The sequence below is a fragment of the Pseudorca crassidens genome, chromosome 2, assembly GCF_039906515.1.
Source record: "Pseudorca crassidens isolate mPseCra1 chromosome 2, mPseCra1.hap1, whole genome shotgun sequence".
NCBI classification, from domain to species: domain Eukaryota; kingdom Metazoa; phylum Chordata; class Mammalia; order Artiodactyla; family Delphinidae; genus Pseudorca; species Pseudorca crassidens.
The window spans coordinates 28,299,233-28,321,042 of record NC_090297.1 but is presented as its reverse complement, the minus strand read 5'-3'; the positions used below and the strand labels follow the sequence as shown (position 1 = coordinate 28,321,042).

At 41.2% G+C, this 21,810-nt stretch overlaps 1 protein-coding gene across 5 annotated transcripts in view; it reads left to right on the top strand.

Moving 5' to 3' along the window:
* The window catches only part of KIAA0319L (KIAA0319 like), a 109,471-nt gene that overhangs the window by 613 nt on the left and 87,048 nt on the right, over positions 1–21,810 (top strand). For all 5 annotated transcript variants that reach the window (XM_067725453.1, XM_067725451.1, XM_067725450.1 and 2 more), the window contains exon 2: positions 3,426–3,592. In XM_067725453.1, coding sequence (XP_067581554.1) covers positions 3,454–3,592 — 139 coding nt within the window. In that variant the 5' untranslated portion in view covers positions 3,426–3,453. The remainder of the gene's footprint in view (positions 1–3,425; positions 3,593–21,810) is intronic.

Sequence of the window (21,810 nt, the reverse complement as noted above, 5' to 3'; positions counted from 1 at the left end):
TTTGTAGGTGCGGAGCTCGAGTCTCAGGCTGACCCCCGCTTCTTTCGGGCCCGGGCCTGGTCTTGCGGCTCCCTCCATCCCCAGACAGACAGACCGGCCGCGAGACGCTGCTGGCCTTCTTCCTCCCTACCCCCTAGCTTCAGTCTCTGGTGTTTGTTCTCCCCACCAGGACAGCAAATTGATGCTGAATAAGGGGGGCGGGGCTGAGCACTACGAGTAAATTACGACGCGAAACCTGCCTTATTCAGGACTTGGAAATTATGCCCTACCGAGGGGTCCTGTGGTGGCTGCAGTGAGCACAAAGGTGAAATAAAGGAAGTCAAGAGAAAAGACCTCAGGCGAGATTCCAGGAAAGCTTTGCTTTCTTTCCTCTTACCGTGGTTGTGCGCAATCGAAGATAGATGCAGTTGGTGAAGAGTATTAGCTGACTCTCCTTGTGCTTTCTTATCTGATGAACAGACTGGAAGCTAGGAACAAATTGGAAACACGACCTCCCAGAACAATCTGTTCATTTTTCCAGCTATTTGGAAAACAGTGTCTACAAATATAAGCAAAGCTATTCATGGCAGTCTGTTCTGTAACTTTCCCAAATATCTGAGACTTTTTTTTTTAAGAGCTTTATTCTTAATTACTCATGCCAGCTGAATAGGCTGTTTCAGACTTGCTCTGTCGTTCAAACATATCTTATCTCTGGGTACATAAATGGAGTTCCACATATGCAGCTGACAGACTGAACTATGATACATTCCCCCATCAACCTGAAGCATTAAGTAAACATTACCCCCTGCGCTGTCTGAACAGCTGCTGTAACAGAGAGTGCTTTTATTTCGGGTGTACTTGTAACGCCCTAAATGCCAGAACTCTTGCAAGCTTTTCTAGATTTTCATTTGTCAAGTATTGTGGAGGTGTGTGTTCTCTCCCTGGGCTGTTTCCCTTTGATTCTATAACAAGCCATTTGGATCTTGGTGATGTGGTGTTGTTCCTGCCTCTGGTCAGCAAGCCTTTGACTGGACCCTAGCAGTGATTTGTGCCCTTAGGCAATTGTAGGTTTCAGAGGAATGACTGGTTGGGAGTTCACATGAAAATAAGTGCCTCTCTCATGCATGGTTTGTGAGACATTGCCCTTCTAATCAGCTTGCTAATCCAGTGGTGTTTATTACTCCCATTTCAAAACCTATTCATTTCTTTTATGCTTCTATCGCCCACCTGCCACACTATTGATGACAGGTGTTGAGTCACCTTGAATTTAAAATCCTTTTGTGGTAGGCAGAAATGTGTTGGGTAAGATTCTTATGCACACACGTGCGCACACACGCACACATGCACACTCATTCATTCCATCTTGGGAGGCTGGAAAAGTTGCAGGATATACTTTCTAACTTAGGCTCCATTTCATAATCTTTTGAGCATGTGTCTGACCTGCACACTTCCTTTTTGCCCCCTGCTCCCTAACATACAATGACAAACCGCTAGAAATAGGAATGGATGGAAGTGAATGAGAAAGATGAAGTCCTTCAGGTGCTTAAGGCTCAGTGAAAGCTTTTCCTTGGGTGGGCTTTACCTTAGTTTTGCAGTTCTGTGTGTGTTTGTCTATTTCCTGGTGTTAATCAGTGTTGATATCCAACCCATACAGTGCTGGCTGGGGCTGGGGTTGTCAGTCTGTGCCATTTTCCAGATGTGGATGACAGGTGCATATTTAGGACAGAAGATTTTTATTTATTTATTTTTGTCTGCCTTAGGTCTTCGTTGCTGCGCGCGGGCTTTTTCTAGTTGCGGCGAGCAGGGGGGCTAGTCTTCATTGCAGTGCGTGGGCTTCTCATTGCGGTGGCTTCTCTTGCTGCGGAGCACGTGCTCTAGGCACGGGCTTCAGTAGTTGTGGCATGCAGGCTCAGTAGTTGTGGCGCACAGGCAAGTTGCTCCACGGCATGTGGGATCTTCCTGGACCAGGGCTCGAACCCGAGTCCCCTGCATTGGCAGGCGGATTCTTAACCACTGTGTGGCCAGGGAAGTCCGGGACAGAAGATTTTTTTTTTTTAAACATTTGTGAGGAAACTGCGGCTTAAGTTTTTTTTTTAAAATAAATTTATTTACTTATTTATCTATTTTTGTTGTGTTTCTGTGCGAGGACTTTCTCTAGGTGCAGCGAGTGGGGGCCGCTCTTCATCGCGGTGCGTGGGCCTCTCACTATCGTGGCCTCTCTTGTTGCGGAGCACAGGCTCCAGACGCGCAGGCTCAGTAGTTGTGGCTCACGGGCCCAGTTGCTCCGCGGCATGTGGGATCCTCCCAGACAAGGGCTCGAACCTGTGTCCCCTGCATTGGCAGGCGGATCTCAACCACTGCGCCACCAGGGAAGCCCGGGACAGAAGATTTTTAAATTGCTTCTTCAGAACTCAGTCAATCCTTGTAATACTGCCAAGGTTTATATAATAATCTATACAATATAGGGAAGTTGTGTAAGAGAGAAGAAACTGATGGAAAGTCATTTTTTCTTCTGGAAGGGACCGAAATCATTCGGTCTCTAGATTATGGAGTAGCCAGCACAATGCCTAGTACAAAATAGGGGCTGTATAAATCCTTGTTGAATGGCTATATGAATTTAAGTCAGGAATTGCTAATGATTCTAAGGATCAGGGAGGTGACATCAAAGTGTAAACTGGATAGAATTTAAAGATAAGAGTGGTGGGGACAGTAGCAAACTGGAGAGTGTGTGCCCTGCCTAAAGACAATCACATTAAAATTTTTAAAAAACATGGCTAGAAAAGCCTTCAGATTAGTTTACCTCTGATGCTCCAAACTCTTCTTTTCATGGGTAAGAAAACGTATTTGTATTGGGCTTTCCTGGTGGCGCAGTGGTTGGGGGTCCACCTGCCGATGCAGGAGACACGGGTTCGTGCCCTGGTCTGGGAGGATCCCACATGCCGCCTGGTCTGGGAGGATCCCACATGCCGCGGAGCAGCTGGGCCCATGAGCCATGGCTGCTGAGCCTGCGCGTCTGGAGCCTGTGCTCCGCAATGGGAGAGGCCACAACAGTGAGAGGCCCGCGTACCGCAAAAAAAAAAGAAAGCATATTTGTATAAAGTCACAAAGCTGTTAGTAGCAGAACTGGAACTGAAGTTCAGATCTTTTTTTTCAGTCTGGTACGCTTTCCATTGTTCCACATAGATGATGTTAGATTAGAAAATATGGAATATAAAGTGTTTCAGTTTTACAGTGGATTCATTTCATATCCCTGGCTATGTTTTTATCCTGATAATTATAGGCTATGCCAAAGCTCAGCTTTGAAATTTATAGGCAGGTATGAGCAGTGAAAGAGAAACTTGAAAATTCCCTTCTCCCTAATCTGTCACACTCTCTAGCACTCTGCATTTCGAGGAATCAATTATTAATTACTTGGCATATAATTTCTTCTTTTTCTGTCTTTCTAGTGGACTGGTTCTGCCTGTCTGGAAGGCCATGGAGAAGCTGGGAATCAAGCCAAGCCGTGCTTCTTGGATTTTATCAGGATTTTGTTGGCAGACATCTGTGAAGTGGTTGAAAAGCTTGTACCTGTTTTATATTTGCTTCTGCTTCAGTGCTCTGTGGCTGTCAGCAGGTACCATTTTCTTTATATATTTAAGATTTTTTAAAAAGCGTGCTTGGTTTGAGTCTTTCAGTTCATTTTAAAGACTAGTAGGAGCCAGAGAAGCAACCTGCTAATTGACAGAAGTGGTCATCCTTTAGGTGGAAACTTAGTTTGTTGGGTTTATTTGTCTGTTTTGTTTTAAGCCAAAATTTAAATTGGGTTCTTTCTCTCTCTTTTTTTTTTGGCCGCTGCCACTCAGCATGTGGGATCCTTAGTTCCCCCACCAGGGATTGAACCCGTGCCCCGTGCAGTGGAAGCATGGAGTCTTAACCACTGGACCGCCAGGGAAGTCCCTGGGTTATTTCTCATAAAGGAGGATTGGCATGATCATTTTGAGATTTGATGAAGATGTAATGAAAAGAAAAAGGTTTCAAAGTTAGAAGGACCTGGGTCCTGGAGCTGGATGTTTCTTTCCACTTAATAACTATAAAACATTGAGCAAGTTACCTATTGTCTGTAAGGAAACATAAGTTCTACCTCATAACTTGACTTAAAACATAATATAATTAAAGCGTGTAGTACAATTCTCTGAACATAAGTGATACTTGGCTTTCTTTCCTTTCCTGAAGGAATCTACACTCTATACTTAGAGGGAGAATGTGTTCCTTGCTTCTTCTGTAGAATGGGGTTATGCTGATAGATTTTATAAAGTATGCTTTCCTCCTAGAGATTATTTCACCAGTCTGTTACCTCTTGCCAGGAAAAAGTGCCAAAAAGGCTAAATCTAAAGAATATCCTTTTTTTCTGTCTTTTTTTTTCCTTTTCATTCTTTTGTTGACATTGTACCTTTCAGAGTATGAAATGTGAGGAAACAGCAATTTGAGAATGACTTCTCAGTATGTTGCTGTTCTGGGCAGTGACCAAAAGACTTCTGTTGTAGAGACCACTGTCTGGGACAACTAATCCGTCTTTTGCCCCCATAATTAGAAAAGTTTCTGCTGCTTTCCAAAAGGAGTTGGTGGCCATGATCTTGAGAATCAAGTAATTACTGTATTTAACAATTTCAGTAACATCAGCTTTGGGGTTTTTGTTGTTTTGCGGTGGTGGTTGATGATTGCATAATTATAGCAGTGGAAATTGCAGTTGACAGAAAGCTGACCTAAATGTTTTTTACCCAGATGATGCTTTGCTGGGACAGCTAACTATTTCAAGCCAACATTTTATGTAAGATCATTTGAATTAAATAAGTAACTGATTTAGCACCATCAGAGTAGGAAAACCACACTTTTTGGAGTTCACCTACCACATACCAGACCCCTGGTTGTAAACATTACATGTTCCATTTAATCCTTATGATAACCTGAAAACAGATAGTTTTATTTTGTAGTTAGGAAATTGAGGCCCAGGGAGGCAAAATGACTTGACCAAGGTCATACAGCAAGAACATGACAGAGCCAGGAATCTAAATGCAGCTTTTTCTACTCTAGAGCTCACGCTTTTTTTCTTCTGCTATGCTGCCTTCCAACCACAGGTGATCTTTTGGAGGACCAAAGACAGTTTTTTTGCCCTGAACGAGGATGAGCTTGTTATTTGAGGGATTCTGAGTATAGGGGAGGAAGAAGCATTGCTGAGTGTTTCTGTGTTTGCCAAGCTAGTTGGTTAAACATGGCACTGTGGTCTCACTGGGCTATTCTTTAGTATCCCTTGAGCCTGGTGCTGCAAAACAGCACCCTAAGGAACAGATTGAGTATAAAGGTGCAAAGGTGGTATTGGTAGGAGTGGTTCTGATGGGAATTAGATTGTACCAGTTCCATTTTGGAAAAGTCTGGAGCTTTTATCATGGAAGAACCAAGAGCCATATGTGTTCAAACTGAGGGAACATGCAAGCAATACATGACAGACAGATTTTTTTATGTATTTTAATTTATCAGAGCTCTTTTACATCAATTTTTTAAAAAACACAGTGTCCTAATAGCAAAAATGAATGAGACATAAGCAGAGTATCATAAGAAATTTAAATGATTTATAAAACATTAAAAAAAATGTTCATTCTCATTACTAACCGAAGAGCTGCAGATTAAGATGAGAAATCCTTTATAACCTATCATATTGATGAAAATCAAAGTAAAAATATCTAGTGCTGCCAAGGGGTGATGTGGTTGCCCTCCTGTTGTGCTGGAGAGTTTGAACAGAGAACTTTCTGGCATAAATCAAGATCCTTAAAAAGTTCATATTCTTTGACTTAGTAATTCCCCCTTTAGGAATTTACCTCAAGGACATATTTAGATGGTTGTGAATGAGAGCAGTCATCAACGCTTATTTATTCTGTGTTGCAAAACATTGCTACAGCCTGCCCCACAATAGGAGTGGTGAGATTATGGCATGTCCACATGGTGGAATATTACCTGACTTAAAAATTCACATTTTATAAAGCAATTATACCCCAATAAAGATGTTAAAAAAAAATTCACATTTTAGAAGAACAAGTACATGGGAAATGCTCCTAATGTTAAGCATGAAAAAGCATGATATACAGTTGCATATTCATATTCAAAATTGGTGTCAATTTTGTGAAAAGAAAAAAATATTTTTATGTAATAGAAGGTCTGAAAAAAGATATATAACTAAATGTTTATACATTTTTTGAGTAGTGGAATTACTATCTCTTTATACTTTTCTGTGTTTTCCAGGGTACATGTTAACTCTTTTTATAAGTGGGGGGGGTAAGACCTATCTGAAGAAGCAACAACAAAACAACAGCAGCAAAAACCTATTGTTGGTAGCCTCAGTCAGTATTTATCTACTCATGAATTTGTTTAGTTTTTATCTGAGCTCTTACGTTTTCCCTGATAAAATACATTCTTGATTGTTTGCTGTTGTCTTTAGCTCATGGATTATAGAAATTATTCCTGAAAAACTAAACAAAACAAAGCAGCTCTCCAATTATCCCCATTCCTGTTTATCACTTAGCAGTTTCTCCATCTTTGGGAGAGCCCCAGGTACCCACTGACTTATGTATAGTGGGCTTATTTTTTATTTCAGCTTTGGGTTCAGTGCTGGAGCCCACTGCTAGGAAGCAGTGATTACAATTTGATAAAAGATGCTCTGTGTTTTCCTTGTGAGCCATTGAATTACTATTTTTTTGTCTAACGTTATTGTTACATGGTTTAAAATAGCATTTTGGACCTGGGGATTATCAGTATCTGGAGAAAAACATGAAGTGACCCCAAGAATTTGGAAATTCCTATTATAGATTGTCAGCTTCTTGAGAGCAGAGATTTTGCCTCTTGCTCACGCCAGCTATTCCTAGCAAGTACCAAGGGCTTGACCTATAGTAGATGCACCATAAAAATATTTGTTGACTGAATAATAATTTAGCAATAAGGGAATTATCCTTTGAGAAACAACAATCTATCAACAATTTAATCAACAATAATTTAATAATTTAAATAAATATTTAAATAAATAATAATTTAATAAAACAATAATTTAATCAACAATTAAAATCAACACAATCTATCATTTGAGAGTTAAAACTTAAAATGAACACAATCGAGGCAAAGGTATGTGAAGGCACTTTAAAGAGACATAATGCCTTTGAGAACAACAAGATCTGATTAAAATATTCACAAATATTTTAACGTCTAAAGAAAGAATGTGTGCATCTGAAGAGTTATATATGGCGCATGCACAGGAGAGGGCCGGAACCAGCATTGGAAACCTAAACCAAGGAGGGTCATTGAGGCTGATGTACTCCAGAAGCTAACAATTGGCTATGAAAACTTTTATTGTTATTCCCTTGCTTCTGGGAAATAGATTACAGAGTTAGTTAATAAGTATTTTGAGTACAGAGAAAAAGAATCCAATTCAGAACCAATTTTTGAGGACTTATTAGGAGTTTGGTCCTGGGCTAAGCATGAGGGTAATAAAGATGAGTACAGGGCTTCCCTGGTGGCGCAGTGGTTGGGAGTCCACCTGCCGATGCAGGGGCCGCGGGTTCGTGCCCCGGTCCGGGAAGATCCCACATGCTAGGCCCGTGAGCCAAGGCCGCTGGGCCTGCGTGTCCGGAGCCTGTGCTCCGCGGCGGGAGAGGCCACAGCGGTGAGAGGCCCGTGTACCGCAAAAAAAAATAAAAATTAAAAATAAAATAAAATAAAGATGAGTACAACACAATTCCTGCCCTGGAAGAACTCCCAGTTTAATGAGGGAGATAGATGTATAAATACTACGATGTGGTAAGTGAAAAGACAGAGGGATACCATGCCCTGAGTGCTACTGCAACCAGAGAAGCTTTTAGCTTAGAGATGAAGGGAGAGAACTGAAGAATTCTCTCCAGAGAAGCTGATGCCTGAACAGAATTTTGAAGGTTGAATTTGAAGGATTCGAAGGGTATTCCCAGGCAATGGGATTGCAAGAGCAAAAGCACAAAATTATGAAACAGCTTGGTAAATAAAGGAAACTCTATACGCAGTTTAGTGCTGCTGAAATACAAAGAGCAAAGCTGGAATGGCAATTCCTGAAGAGGTAGATGGTGGCCAGGTGATGAAGGATCTTGTATGCCATGGAAAGAAGCTTAGATTTTAATCTTTTAAGGCAGATGGTCTACAAATTTTCTTGATTATGTACTTATATCCATAAAAAATGTTGAAGATGTGCCCCAGTTTTTGTTTGTTTATACATTATAATAAGCACCATTGTACTAATGTCTTATGTTTATGAGAGATGCCCCAAACAAATATAAATAGTTTTAATATTTTCTTTTCATATCCCAATGATTTGTTTTGTGCACTTCTGGTAAGCAAAAACTCTACTTTGGAGAGAATTGCCTTAAGAAATTGGGAGCTATTGAAAACTTTAAGCAGAAGAGTAATACTGGTAAATTTCTAGAACATTTTTGCTGGAATATGAAAGAATGGTAATGGTGGGGATGGGAGAAAGATGGAAAGGGGAGGGAGGTCAGGGCTAGATGTAAGGATATCTGTTAGAAAGCTAATGAAATAGTAGTCCAGGAGAAAACTGATGAGGCTCTGTGTCTTCAAGGAACCTCTCTCTCACTGGAGAGAGTAATTTTACTCAATGCAAATCAGTAGATTTAGGGGTAAGTAGATGGGTAGAATTTAGGAGTTCTGTAGTAAGAGATTAGATGAGGTTATTTATTTTTTTAATTGAGATGTAATACCACTATTTAATTCCAGAACAGTTTACTCACCTCCTAAAAGAAACCTCATACCCATCAGCAGTCATTCCCTCTTTCTCCCTCTGCTAGCTTCTGGAAACCACTAAGCTACTTTCTTTTTTTTTTTAATATGAATTAGTTCTTCAAAGTTGTTTATTAATTTATTTATTTATTTTTGCTGTGTTGGGTCTTCGTTTCTGTGCGAGGGCTTTCTCTAGTTGTGGCAAGTGGGGGCCACTCTTCATCGTGGTGCGCGGGCCTCTCACTATTGCAGCCTCTGTTGTTGCGGAGCACAGGCTCCAGACGTCTGTGCAGGCTCAGTAGTTGTGGCTCACGGGCCTAGTTGCTCCGCGGCATGTGGGATCCTCCCAGACCAGGGCTCAAACCCGTGTCCCCTGCATTAGCAGGCAGATTCTCAACCGCTGTGCCACCAGGGAAGCCCCACTAAGCTACTTTTGGACTCTATGGATTTGCCTATTCTGGACATTTAATATAAATGGATTCATACAATATGTGGCCTTTTATGTCTAGCTGCTTTCACTTAGGGTAGTGTTTTCAAGATTCATTCATGTTGTAACATGTATCAGTACTTCATTCCGTTTCATAGCTGAATAATATTTCATTGTATCTATACCTAGGAGTGGAATTGCTGGATCATATGGTAACTCTTTGTTTAACTTTCTGTTTGCTACAGCTGCTGCACTGTTTTACATTTCCACCAGCAATGTATTAGGGTTCCAATTTCTCCATGTCCTCACCAACACTTGTTACTGTCTGTTTTTTGATTGTCATAGAGGAGGTTGTTGAAGGTTAGAAGAATCAGGGAAGGCTTCGTGAAGGAAATGGAACTTGGCTTGGGCCTAATACATATCCACTTTGCAGACAGACAAACTGATACAATTAGAAACAAGGACTGGTCAAATAACCAGATGGGTACAGATTATTTATTTGTTGTATTTTTATTATTATTGCTTATTCATTCAACAAATATTTATTGAGCCAGGCACTGTTCTTTGTGAGGGACCTCTAGCCAGGTTCCTGGCTTAGCCTTCCCAGTCAGGGAAGCTTTCTGAATGAGCAGACCACATTTGCTGTCTCTGTTCTCCCACCTCTGTCCTCTTCTGAATCCAGTGACGTCTGGCTTCTGCCTAAACCTTGGCTTTTACCAAGGTAACCAATGACTTCCTAGCTTGACACCTTTACTTTTTACCTTACTTAACATCTCTGCTGCATTTGACACCTTTGACTACTTTCTTGATACCCTTTCCTCAGTTGCCTTAAGTTACAGCATGCTTTTCTTTGCTCTCCCTTACAGCTGATGCATCGCACTTTCTGATTCTTCCCACACTTCCTTCTCAGCTTGTCCCTTAAATGTTTTGTTCTTCAGGGTTCTGTTTCTACCCTTTCTTGTCTCACACTGTGCGCTCTCCCTGGGCAATCTCATTCTTTCCCATAATTGTAACCTGTGTGCTCACTACTCCCAAGTCTATACGTGTTCATTCACTTCTCTCCTGGGCCCCAGACCACATAGCCACCTGTATGTCACACATCTCCAACTGGATGTCTCCCAGCTACCTCCAACTTAATATATCAAGACTGAACTCACAATCTTTTACCCTTCTTCCTCCTTTATTCCCTGTAGTGGTGCGAAGATCACCTCTACTTATATTCTTAGGTAGAAATCCCTGAAGCATCCTATACTCCTTTTTCTCTTCCACATTCAAATCACTTTTCATAGAGTGCCGTTTCATGTTTCCACAGAGTACTCCATTCCTCTGCCTATGACATTACCATTCTCTCTGATGTATTTTTTTCTTAAAAAATAAATTTATTTATTTATTTTTATTTTTGGCTGCGTTGGGTCTTTTTAAAATTTTTTATTTTATATATATATATATATTTTGGCTGCGTTGGGTCTTCTTTGCTGGGCACGGGCTTTCTCTAGTTGCGGCAAGCTGGGGCTACCCTTCATTGTGGTGCGTGGGCTTCTCACTGTGGTGGCTTCTTGTTGCAGAGCATGGGCTCTAGGCGTGTGGGCTTCAGTAGTTGTGGCACGTGGGCTCAGTAGTTGTGGCTCGCGGGCTCTAGAGCGCAGGTTCAGTAGTTGTGGCGCACGGGTTTAGTTGCTCTGCGGCATGTGGGATCTTCCTGGACCAGGGCTCGAACCCATGTTCCCTTCTTTGGCAGGTGGATTCTTAACCACTGCGCCACCAGGGAAGTCCTGGCAGGCGGATTCTTAACCACTGTGCAAACAGGGAAGTCCCTGCCTGATGTTTTCTGATTCAGGTCAACATAAGCTCCTTTCTGGTGCTTTCCCTGAAGCCTTGATTTGAACTTGTTCTTTAGTGTTCTCAAAGCGTCTATATATTTCTCTATTATTATGCCGTATCATACTGTGTTGGTTTTAGGCTTTGTGAGGAGAGGTTCAGAGTAGGTTTTGCCCTAGAATGTGGTCTTTACTCCTGAAGGCCTTTCTAGTGTCTGCTGGTCTGTGTTGTTAATGTGATTTCTTCACTTTGGCAGAGCAGGAATTCTAAAATGCTCCTACCTCCTACCCCAGCACTGCTTGACCTCTAGTGATCCTGTTTCCTTCTCATCGATGTAACATCTAGTATATGACAAACCTGTGCCTTTATGTCCCAGCCCTCAGCCTTTTGGGATCCACTCTTTTCACAGCTCCTTCTCCAGTGTCCTGCCACTCAAATTCTAGCCAGATTCAGATCTCTGCTCCTTGGGCTTGGTGAGAACCCTCTGTTCTGTTTGGGTTCCAGCTTTCTGTGCTGTGGTTGAGAAGCTGTCCCTTAAAAGAGAACTGGGCAATTATGGGGCTCACTTCAAGTTTCCCGTCTCCCAGAGATTGTAATCTTGCACGGACTATTATATTCTTATGGAAAACAATTGTCTTAAGTATTCTGTCCAGTTTCATAGTCATTTATGGTAGATTGTGAATCTGGTACCAGTTACTCCATCATGGCTGGGAGCAGAAGTCTGCTATGATTACTTGCTTATGTGTCTACTTCATGAAACTGTTTTACTCATAGTTACATACCTAACATATAGCGTGTAGTAGGTAGCAATAAAGGTTTGTTGGGTTAACCTAAAGACAATGCTAGAAATAGGACCACCTTGGAATATACATGTTAAGGAGAATCAATCTTTCATACTCTGTTTTTCAGTATTGGCCAATTAAGTGGCCACTTCATTTCCCAGGAAGGTAATTTTTGTTCTTTTTTTCCCACCTTTCTCTGACTCTGTGAATGGAAGAGCGATTTTTCTGTTTGGTGATATTGGAAAAGAATTCTGTTGTGTGGAATGGCTAGTCTTCAGGATTTTCATGTATTCTCACCCTGCCATGCTCTAACTGGTCTGCCCACGCCAAGACAGCCTGCATTTGTCCAATTGGTAATTCAGTGTAGGAAAGTATTAGGAAGCCCATTTGTGATTGTACATCTAAGTTATGTTCTCCAGTCACCTTACACTTATAAAGATGATATTTTGGTCTCCATCTACCTCTAACTGCCAGGTTTTATTTTTTTAATTAGTCCTAAACTCTGGATGGGAGAGATTAATTATCACCCTCAGCCCCCACAGAGACTGCAGATGGGACAGAGACAGCTTCTGGCTTAGCAAGAGGTCTTCCTCCACTAGTTGCCATTCTCATTTTGTTCTTACAACTGCTCGCAATTGCCCCTGGCAGACAGAAGGCACCTGAACTCACTTTCTTCCTTTGCCCCCACCTTTTAGTTGTACTTCGAGGGCTGTAGCCCCTGTTGTACCAGTCAGACCAAGTGGTATCTTTTGTCGTTGAAGAGAATAATATATTTTGAACATGCATCGGTCTTATCTTTAGGAGAAAAGCATTTTCCAGAGAGTTTTTGGGTGGCATTATATCCCTGCTCTTCTTGTGTCTGCTGGGCACCTCATTTAAGGTGGATGACTAATGGAATACACCTCATAGCGATGAGCCTTCTGCAGGAACTTTCTCCTGCCAAACTGTCCTATATTCTTAACTACATTGCACTACAGGAAGGTAATAAATTATTAATCCTAAATCTGTCTCCTCAGATTGTGATAATGACTTGAGTACATCGTAGCTGGGGGAGGTAGAGTTTTCTGGTCGTTAACATAAACCATGCAAGCTTTTTGATTCTAAAATTCAGCTAGCGTTGAGCAAGTCTATGGGATCTTTTTATATCACAATTTAATTGACTTCGGTAAGACCAATCAGAATTATCTAAAGTTAGCTTCTCTCCCAATGAAATGAAGTAATTGTCTCTTGCTTAAATACTCTTCAGTAAAAGATAATCATCTTAAGTCCTTCTCTCTAGCTAGGAAAACTAATTTTGGTGGGTTCTTTTTGCCCTTTAGAAACATTATGCAAACACAGACTTATTTCCTAACTTGTGTGATAAAGTGAAGAGGGTTAAGAAAATGGCATAATTGGGCAGTAAATCCAGTTCAATTTAAAAGCTGTCTTAAATTGACTCTCCTTAGGAATTCCTCAGAGAGGAAATAATACAGTAGTGGAGGAACTTATAAAAACAGAATAATTGCAGGACCAAAGCAAGGCCTTGGTCCAGACATTGTGTGGAATCAGCAGGAACATGATCCAGACTATGTGTGTGGTTACTCTTTGGACATCTATTCTCAGGTGAGTAGTATTGAACAGTTTGGGTTAAAATGCACAGCTCTCGGTTTGAGGGCCTGCCCTTTGAACTTTCTTTCTGATCCTCCATCCAAGAGCTTCCGTAAGAAAAGTCAGCCTGTGTGGTTAAGATCCTTTAACCACTTTTGATTCCAGACACTGCTGGATATGTTTTAGAGAGAAGTTGTAAGAATTGGTCTTGACCACCTACCTAGTTCATCACCTGAGCAAGAAACAGGAGGCAGAGTGGCCAAGAGCATGGAGCATGGACTCAGGAGTCAGACATGCCTGTATCTGAGTCCTGGTTCTGTTATATACTGGGTGGTATTACTGAAACCCACCTTTCATCAGGTTCCTCATCTACAAAACAAGAATGACAGTACCTCTGATAGGATTGTTACGAAGATTAAATGAAATGTTCACACAAAGTGTTTAGCCTACTCCCAGGTGCATAAATAACAATTCAGCAAATGTTAGTAGTAGTCATTATGATGTGATGACATAAAATCCTGTTTGGTTAGACTCTTGTCTTATCCCAAGATGACCCCGTAGGCAGTAGGTTTGAGGTCTCTGCTGGCTTCTTAAACCTCTGTCCAGTGGGATGTCAATCCCCACATTTTTTTAAAGTATACTGTAGGCAGCTGGCCTTTCTGCATTGTCAGGAGAAGTAGGCCTCCATTCAGGCCTGAGGTTGGTTGAAGCCCATGACAGTGTGGGCTGTGTTGTGCATCTCCTGTAATTGTAACATGCCACTAAGGAGCACGACTGCCAGATTGGCTTTGTCTTTTAGTCAGGGCAGTGTTTTGCCTGGGGCTACTTCAATAGCATTTTTTGGATTTTATGTCAGAAGTAGCTTGCAGAGTTAGTTCCTTCCATCAAAATGTATTTATTGGGTGCCTACTATCTTAGGCATTAGAAATGCAGTGGTAAGACAGACATGGTCTCTGCCCTCTTGGGGCTTGCAGTCTAGTGATTCCTTAGCCATTACTAGGGAACAGAAGTTCTCTTCAAGAGGGATGATGTTACTGGTATCAAGGTTCCCTTCAAAGAGACTGAGAGTCTCAAGGTAATTCAATGACAGGAGAGACCCAGTTTTACTTGCAGAATCCTAAGAGACTAGGGAATTTGATGTCTCAAGCTGGTCTCAATAGAGTAACCATCTGCTAAGAATTATGTAGGTGAGTCCCCTGTCTATTAATGCAGTATATCCAGCTTTCCTTTCAATCCAGCCCACTCTTGCCACCATTAATAACCCACATCCCTGAATAAGCAGCGAGGGTGGTTATCTGGAGATTTGGAAAAAGTGCGACAGCTGCAGCCCTTGCCCCAATTTGGAAGTATATGTGTGTCCTCTGGTGATTTCATGGGTATTAGATATACCCAGTCAGTCAGCTCTTGAAACTCTTTTTTACATCAGGTTTGTTACTTTAGGCCCTCAGGTGAACAGTTCCAGTGCAAGGCAAGCACCAAATTATATAAATTTTTAACTTCTCTGGTCAGTCACAAAAGGAAACTGTAAAATACCCTGAGATGAGATGGAATTATGAATGTCCCTGAATGATGAGTTAACTGTCACAGGCGCTGTTCTAGGAGAAACGAAAGCAGAGAGGAATGCTGGCCAAGGCCTATCCAGCTCCACCAACTGCAGACTCTGCCCCTGAAGATGGACGCCTAGTGTAGCTCATCCCATTTCTCCTTTTAAAACTCTCCCAGCAAATGACAGGATTTTTAGGAATGCTTTCTTTCTTCCAGCTGGCTTAAACGTTATGCTTTGATTCTAATCGAGCAGCAATTTAAAGTAAAAGCTTATGGATTCTCTCACTTTTAGGTAATAAAGGGAATCACTCGTATTACCAGACGTGGGAGATGGGAAGTTTGTATTGATTTGATTTTACTTCTGTACTCTAATTTCAGATTTAGGTTTAAAATTTTAAAGGGACTGCCATTCTGCCTATTAAGAAAGGGTTCCTCTGGTTTTTTTGTTTTTTGTTTTTTTTATACAACTCAGTGCTTATTGTCCTTAACTGTGGGCAACCTGAGTCAGCTGGAAGCTTATGGAAATAGGCCTGGTAGAATGAATGAGTCTTAATCAGAATAAATGAAGCAACCTTGTAGAGAGAAGCTGAAGAGCTAGGTTCCACCTGAGAAAGTTGCATCCTGCTGGGTCAGTCTGTGGCTTTTGGCCTGAAGGAAAACAGCCCCCTGTGCTGAAGCAGTGCCAAGCTTCTCTTCTGCCTGTGCATTCTACTTCTTCCGTCTCTCTGGCTGCTCTAGCTTGCTTCCTTCCTCCCTCCCTCCCTCCCTCCCTCCCTTCCTCTTTAACCCTTTCCTTTTTGATTTTAAAAGTCACACATGCTTAATGTAGAAAGTTTAGGAAACGATTATTCCAGATAGAGATAACTACATCCTGCGAATCCCATTGCCAGAGATGACCACTGTGAATCTGAGGCTGTAGTTTCAGGCGTATCGCTGGGGAAGTTCTGTTTGTGAGAGCTTGCTTGCTCTGCTCAGTTACTGGAGGCCGCCATGGCACCAGCCATCTCTGGACCTAGTAGAAGGGAGATATTCTGTTCTTGCAAAGGCCCTGACCCAGCCTGACAGAAGCTCCTGGCTCTTCCTGTCTAACTGCTTGGTTTTCAAAATTGCTCTCAGCTATGCTCCCCAGAGTATGTGTATAAACTGCACCCTGACATTTCTCATAATGCACTTTTGAAATAATGGGGTGAATTTTCATATTACCCCTTCTCAGAAAGGTTTAAGGGAGGGCTTGACCTCTGAGCTCAAGTAAGTAGATCTTGAGCAAGGTTATTTGCCCAGGATAGTCAGGCCGGAAGGGAAGGTTTTCTGGCTTTTCCACGGAGACTTTCGCTGATGAGCATACCTTCTTTCCTTCCCCAAGCTGTTTTGATTGAGCTCTTCCGCCCCCACTCCTTTGTGTCTCACGTGGCGGCGGCTGCCTCTGTCAGGAGGGAGGGAGAGGCAAAGAATGAAGGCCCTCTGTGTGTGGTGTGTCTTTAGGGGTTTCTCTGTGTGCCTTTGCGGGGTGTGTGTATGTGTGTGTGAGAGAGAGAGACAGAGAGACCAGGCGCATTTGGGCATCCTTGTTGCCCTGCCTAGAATTAATGTCACTTTTAAGCAGCAGAGAAATATTGCCATTTTACAGGTGAGGATAAGGAAAGGCCAGTTTCTCTGTGGCTAGACAGAGTCTGTACTAGATAATTGGATAGTAAGGAATGTTTGTTGACCGTTTTGCCAAGATTTTTATTTCTGTCACACATTGTGTGGAATGTGTGAATTACAATCAACTTGAAGATGGAAGTATAGGAGAAAGAATGATTGTGTGTGTGTGTGTGTGCGCGCGCGCGTGTGTGTACATGCCATAAAAATGAAGTTATTGAAAGCCACACATCTGCAGTAAATAAACCAAACAATGCCAGATTATCTGAATGTCAGTGCTAGGCTATGTTGATGACTAACTAGATTACAATTTTCTAATATTTGTGATCTCTGGTGCTTTATATGTGTGGTCATATTCAGTGCCTTAAAATATGCTTACCGCATTTTTAATACCTTCTCTAGGATGCTTAATTCAAATCACTTAATGATAATTAGTATCTAGGTGTTATGTACATATAATTCCTGTCAACAAGGACTGTCCCTGGCTAAATAAAACCCGGTTCCTGCTATCAGAGTGTTCACGCTATGGAGGCAGAGATAGATGTAGAAGCATAAAAAAGCATGATAAACTCCACGATGTGTTATGGGAGCACAAAGAGTGGGGCAGGGAAGAGCTGAACCCTACTCTATAGCAGACTGGTGAGACAAGGATATTCTAATCCCTTTGAACTTCCTTCTCTCGGATTCATTTGAAGTGGTTTTTAACCTGCAGAGCTCTTTCATTTCTTTATCACAGAGGGAGGGGTGGAGGGAAGAGTATATACAGCTCTGTAAAGTCTAGAGAATAAGAGCCCTAAGAAAATTTTATTTTTATTTCTGTACAGATACAGATTGGCTTTGATTTAATTTAAATAAACTGGCTCTTAAAAATTCTAAGAATACTAACTACTCGTACAGTTTCGCTTTCATTTACACACAGATGAGAAAGCATCTGTAGCTCTGCATTTTATTTGTTATAAGCAAAGAGTGGTATGAGATTTTTAAGTATCTGAAGCTTGGTTGTATTGAGTCCTCGCATGTCCCAGTTCAGCCCACTGCAGGTTTTTTTTTTTTTTATGAGACTTACATAATACTCCAAAAAGAGAGATTTTTAATGGATAAATTGACATAAAATTTTCCTCTATTGGCCATATCTGCTGAAGTAACACTTCATGGTTTGCTATATTATTTCCTTATTTCTTCTCAAGCTTACTGCTGTTTTATTTAATTTACATATCTCTGCTTCAGCCCTCTAAATGACCTTCTCTTTAGAAACAACAAAACCAGCCAGCAAAAAAAAAGAAAAGGAAAGGAAAGAAAAGAAAACCAAAAAAAAAGAATACCCCACCAAAAACCCAAAAAACCTTCTCCTGAAACAAAACAGTGCTCTGTTTCAAGGTTTATTGTGTGGATTTACAAAGAAGGTTGGTGTGATTGTGAATGCAAATAATTTATCAGCCCTGCAGTCAGAGACAGGAATCAACTGCAGGTTCTTTTTTTTTTTTTTTGCGGTACGCGAGCCTCTCACTGCTGTGGCCTCTCCAGTTGCGGAGCACAGGCTCCGGACGCGCAGGCTCAGCGGCCATGGCTCACGGGTCCAGCCGCTCCACGGCATGTGGAATCTTCCCGGACCGGGGCACGAACCCGTGTCCCCTGCCTCGGCAGGCGGACTCTCAACCACTGCACCACCAGGGAAGCCCCCCAACTGCAGGTTCTTAACAATAACATCTACAAGTGGGCTATATAGGGAATTGCTAGATTAATGACATCATATCCTGGGGCTTTTCTCTTTAGAAAAAAAAAGTCTTTCTTGTTAGGACCACTTTTATTTACAGGCCAAAGTTTATCTGTTATCATTTGATACCTGTGCTTTTTGAAGTACAAAGACAGTGTTTCATAGAGAGGTGTGGGCTCCTTCATGCTGTGGCTTGGAGGCGTGCTCTCCTTGCTGACAGGATTCTCCAGTCTTTTAGTCATAAAGTGGTGGGAGAAAAAGCAAAGCAGCAGATTCTGAGAATATTATATGCAGCATTGTAACCCCCAGTCACAGTTTTTTTTTGTTTTGTTTTGTTTTTTAAGTACATGGTTTACTCATTTGCCTTCAATCTGCTTTTAAATATTATAAAGCCCTTGATGACTGGCTCAGTTCTGAGCAGGTGACTTTATGGTAGGAGAGCTATTTTCAGCTATACCAGTGTTTCGATTAGTACTCTCACTTATGACTTGGTTGTGAAAATGGCTTTGGACTAAACCTTAACAGATAGGTCTTTTGAAACTTTATAGCAACCATATCCAATTAAGGCAAACTTCTGATTTACTAATAAGTATCAGGTAGAAATTAAAGGCATTAGAATTGTGATAGACTGGTTTACATTTTTCATCCAGGTGACCAGAACTTAGATGTGTTTTTTTCTTTTACTTTTCCTCATTACTCAGGAGAAGGGAAATTGAATGGATCTAGATGTCATCAGTGATGGATGAATATTTGCCTGGGTGAACTGGGAAGCTATTCTCCACTGTTGCTTTGTTCTGAAAGTTCCATGGTGAAAGCCTGTCTTGCCTTTGGATGAAGTGGAGTGGTCTGAAATAGATAGCTCAGGGAACTAAAATTTGGTTGGTCCTTTCATGAGGAAAGATTGCTTTGTGATTTGAAAAGATTTTTCAGTTCAGTGTTTAGGCAGGAAAGGCTGTTTCCTAGCTGGTTATGTTAGATTCCTTTATCTCTTTTTAATCCATTTGGCTTTTTGTTAGTTTCTCATTTTGCACATCTCCCATCATACCTCCCATTCATTGCTCTCCCCAATTTGATTCAAAAAGCTCTTTTCCCATTTCTTAGTGAACTGGGAACTTTGCTTTTCTCTCCTGTCCCTCCCTTCTTTTAGCCAAGGAAATGAAATAACATTAAGAATCTGACTAAAACTTAAGTAATTCCATATTAGAACTGACATCTTTTGCCAGATTTTGTTAGTTAAAAAAAAAAAAACGTAAATTAATTTAAATGTTGGGTAAACTTTAAAAATTAACACATAATTCTTTGAATGCCTACTATGTGCCAAGCATTTTGCTGGGCCTACAAATACAGAGGTACAGGATACAACCCTAGCACTTAAAGAGGGCAGAGTGTGTGAGGTAGACAAACGAATATGATCCAGTGAGAGAAATGCCATAGTAGAGGTATATGTAGGATATGCAGATGAGAGGAATCTTGGGTGAAGGTTTCAAGGAAGACTTTCTGGAAGAAGTGGTGCCTGAGCTGAAATGAAGTGCAGTAACGACAACAAAAAGTAATGGCAGCTGAGAATTACTGAGCTTTAACTACATGCCAGGCATTGTGTTAAGTACTTTGCATAGCTTATCTCCTTTTATATCTATTATGAACCTGTTATCATTCCTATTTTTACACATGAAGAAACCAAGATATTTGACCCAAGATGACACAGCTGGTAAGTTGATTGGATTGATATTAAAACCCAGGCAGTCTTATTTCAGAGGCCAAAGTCTTAACCAGACTTGTGGGGTGGGGGTCAGAATATGGGGTGAGATGGAATAAGGGTGTTAATCTTGGTATGGGATTATCTTCTGGATATAAAATTTTTAATGTAATTTTCTGAGGGTTCTGTATGAACCTCCAACCTCACTTTGGAGGCTGGATGTATTTTCTTATTAAACCAAGATTAAATGAGGGTGGTTTTCATAGTTCCTTTAATCTGTAAAGTACAGTTATAGGTAGATTAAAAGAACATTTCCCCCCTCTTTTGCCTGTAAATATTGCCCTCCTCTAAGGAGACGTTAAGGTACTGTTTTTCACCTCAGCAGTTTGCTGCAATCCAGTACCTTTGAGGCTTCTTTATTGACAGTCTTATAGATGAGAGCTTACTCTTCTAAGTATTCTTAACTAGAGAAGTGCTAAAAGGCTCAGGTTTTGTGATCAAGTCCTTGGAAGCTGGTTTTTCCACCTAGCAGACAATCAAGAGTTAATGTGAATAGCGGCTGAAAGGTACCTGGTGGGCAGCTAGTTCCATGGAGCCTTTGCCTTTGATCAGAATGGTCTTTGGGAAAAATGGAAACTTTCCAGTCAAGGGAAAGGAGTCAGAATATGGACTTAAAGATTACTGATTCTTCTTTAGCAGTAGTTTAGTTCCAACAAATCACCTAAACCATAACATTTAACAAACTGTGCTCTTAACAAAGCTAGGCACACAGCAAAGGCGATAGTAATTATTTTCTTTTCTAAGGACTGCTTTGTGAGGCTACTGCCACCTTTCAATCTAACTTGTATGCAGTCGAGGAAAAAAGTATTGGCCCTTTTGAAAAGGAAGAGAGAGGGGAATGGTCATTACCCTGGCTTTTTCCAAACTTCATACCTGATTGTGCCCTTCAAAGGATTTAGTTACTCCCTCTGCCTTGCTTTCTGAATATGCTTACCCCCTGCAGGAGAGAACTGGTGTGGAGAGTAACATGGAACCATTTTTGTATTTGTTTATTAGTGGGTGTGCAGGTGACAGACATGCTGATAGTCAAAAGGAAGGTGGAGGCCGCCCCCTGAGGTGGTTTGTTTTTGAACAGTTCCTGTGAGTTGTTTTTGGGATGGATAATATGCCTGCTGGTCTCATTTTCATATGGCATCCATGTTGGCTGAGACCTACTGCTTCTGAGAGAATGCATACTTCTGATGATAGCTTCAGGAAGACAGGTGGTGTGGAGCCATAGTTCAGTCACTGCCTGAAGCACCAAATTTAAAGCTTTTGCCTTGCTGCTTGGTAATAATTCATTGCAGGTATAATTACCAAAGGAATGCTTTGAATGGATTCTTGACCATATTGTAAAATTGTGAAATTTCAAGAAAAGAGTTTTAGTTTCAGTGAATGTTAAAAGTAAGTGCAAGATGGCTTCACAGGCGAATTTTATCAAAAATTTAGAGAAGAGCTAATACCTATTCTCAAACTCTTCCAAAATATTGTGGAGGGGGGAACACTCCCAAACTCATTCTATGAGGCCGCCATCACCCTGATACCAAAACCAGACAAAGATACCACAAAAAAAGAAAATTACAGACCAATATCACTGATGCACATAGATGCAAAAACCCTCAACAAAGTGCTAGCAAACAGAATCTAACAACACATTAAAAGGATCATACACCATGATCAAGTGGGATTTATCCCAGGAATGCAAGGATTCTTCATTATACACAAATCAATCAGTTTGATACACCATGTTAACAAATTAAAAAATAAAAACCATATGATCATCTCAATAGATGCAGAAAAA